Source organism: Aptenodytes forsteri, unplaced genomic scaffold, assembly GCF_000699145.1.
Source record: "Aptenodytes forsteri isolate BGI_AS27 unplaced genomic scaffold, ASM69914v1 Scaffold621, whole genome shotgun sequence".
Classification (NCBI taxonomy): Eukaryota; Metazoa; Chordata; class Aves; order Sphenisciformes; family Spheniscidae; genus Aptenodytes; species Aptenodytes forsteri.
In genome coordinates, this window is record NW_008794373.1 from 1,344 (window position 1) to 2,554 (window position 1,211).

Here is a 1,211-nt window from a genome sequence, read left to right on the forward strand (position 1 = left end):
AGCGCCGGCGGGTCCGTGGTGGGGTCAGTGGGTCCATGGCAGGACGAGGCGGCCTCAGTTCTCCCCTATTGTCTCCCGGATCCAGGGCAGGTAGTTGTAGACCTCGCTGTAGACCCCCGGCTTCCCCGCCTGCCCGCAGGGGTGGTCGCCCCATGAGACGATGCCTTGCAGGACCCCCTTGCAGACGAGGGGCCCCCCTGAGTCACCCTGGGGGGGGGCGGGAAAAAAGGGACCGTGACAGGACCTCGGCCACGACCCCCGGCCAGGGAGGACACCAGGGCGGAGGTGGCAGGGACACACACACACACACACACACACACAAGCGGTCATCGGTGGGGATGGCTGCTCTTGGGACCCAGAGATGTGGGACCAGGCACGGGGAGGTGGCCAGGGACCGGTGGGGTGGCAGGGACTGAGGAGATGTGGCCATGGGACGCGAGGACGTGGCCACGGGCCGTGGTCACGTCTTGAAGCCCAGGGGAGGAGGGGAGCGAAGGGACGCGGTTATGGGTGGTGGCAACGGGACGTGGGGACACAGCCACACCTCAAAGGCGAGGGGACAGGGGGACCACAGGCACGTGGCCACGGGAGCTGGGTACGCGGGGATGGGACATGCAGATGCGTCCACGTTTCAAAGCCCAAGGGACAAGGGGGACCAGAGGGAGGTGGCTGTGGGACATGGGGACAAGGCGGTGGGACACGGGGACACGGCTACGTCTCAGAGCCCGGGAGACGAGGGGGACCAGCGATGGTGGGACATGGGAACGAGGCCGTAGGACATGGGGAACGTGACTGTGGGACGTGGGGGACAAGGCGATGGGACACAGGGACACGGCTACGTCCCAAAGCCCGTGGGACAAAGGGGACCAAAGGGACGTGGTTGCGGGACATGGGGACAAGGTGATGGGACATGGAGTTGTGGCCGCGCTTCAAAGCCTGGGGGACAAAGGGGACCGCAAAGACAGGACCATGGGACACAGGGATGAGGCTGTAGGACATGGGGAAATGACCATGGGACACGAGGAGATGGCCGTGGGACATGGGGACAAGGTGACGGGACGCGGGGACACAGCTCCATCCCAAAGCCCATGGGACAAGGGAGGACCAAAGGGATGGGGCTGGGGGACGCGGTGAGGGGACATGGGGGCGTGGTGAGGGGACATGGGGACTGGTGAGGGGACATGGGGACGTGGTGAGGGGACATGGGGACG

General features: G+C 66.1%; 1 protein-coding gene across 1 annotated transcript in view; it reads right to left on the reverse strand.

Moving 5' to 3' along the window:
* Positions 1-54: 54 nt before the first annotated feature.
* The window catches only part of LOC103905960 (kallikrein-13), an 11,182-nt gene continuing 10,025 nt past the window's right edge, over positions 55-1,211 (reverse strand). The window contains exon 3 of the mRNA XM_009287777.1: positions 55-207. Coding sequence (XP_009286052.1) covers positions 55-207 — 153 coding nt within the window. The remainder of the gene's footprint in view (positions 208-1,211) is intronic.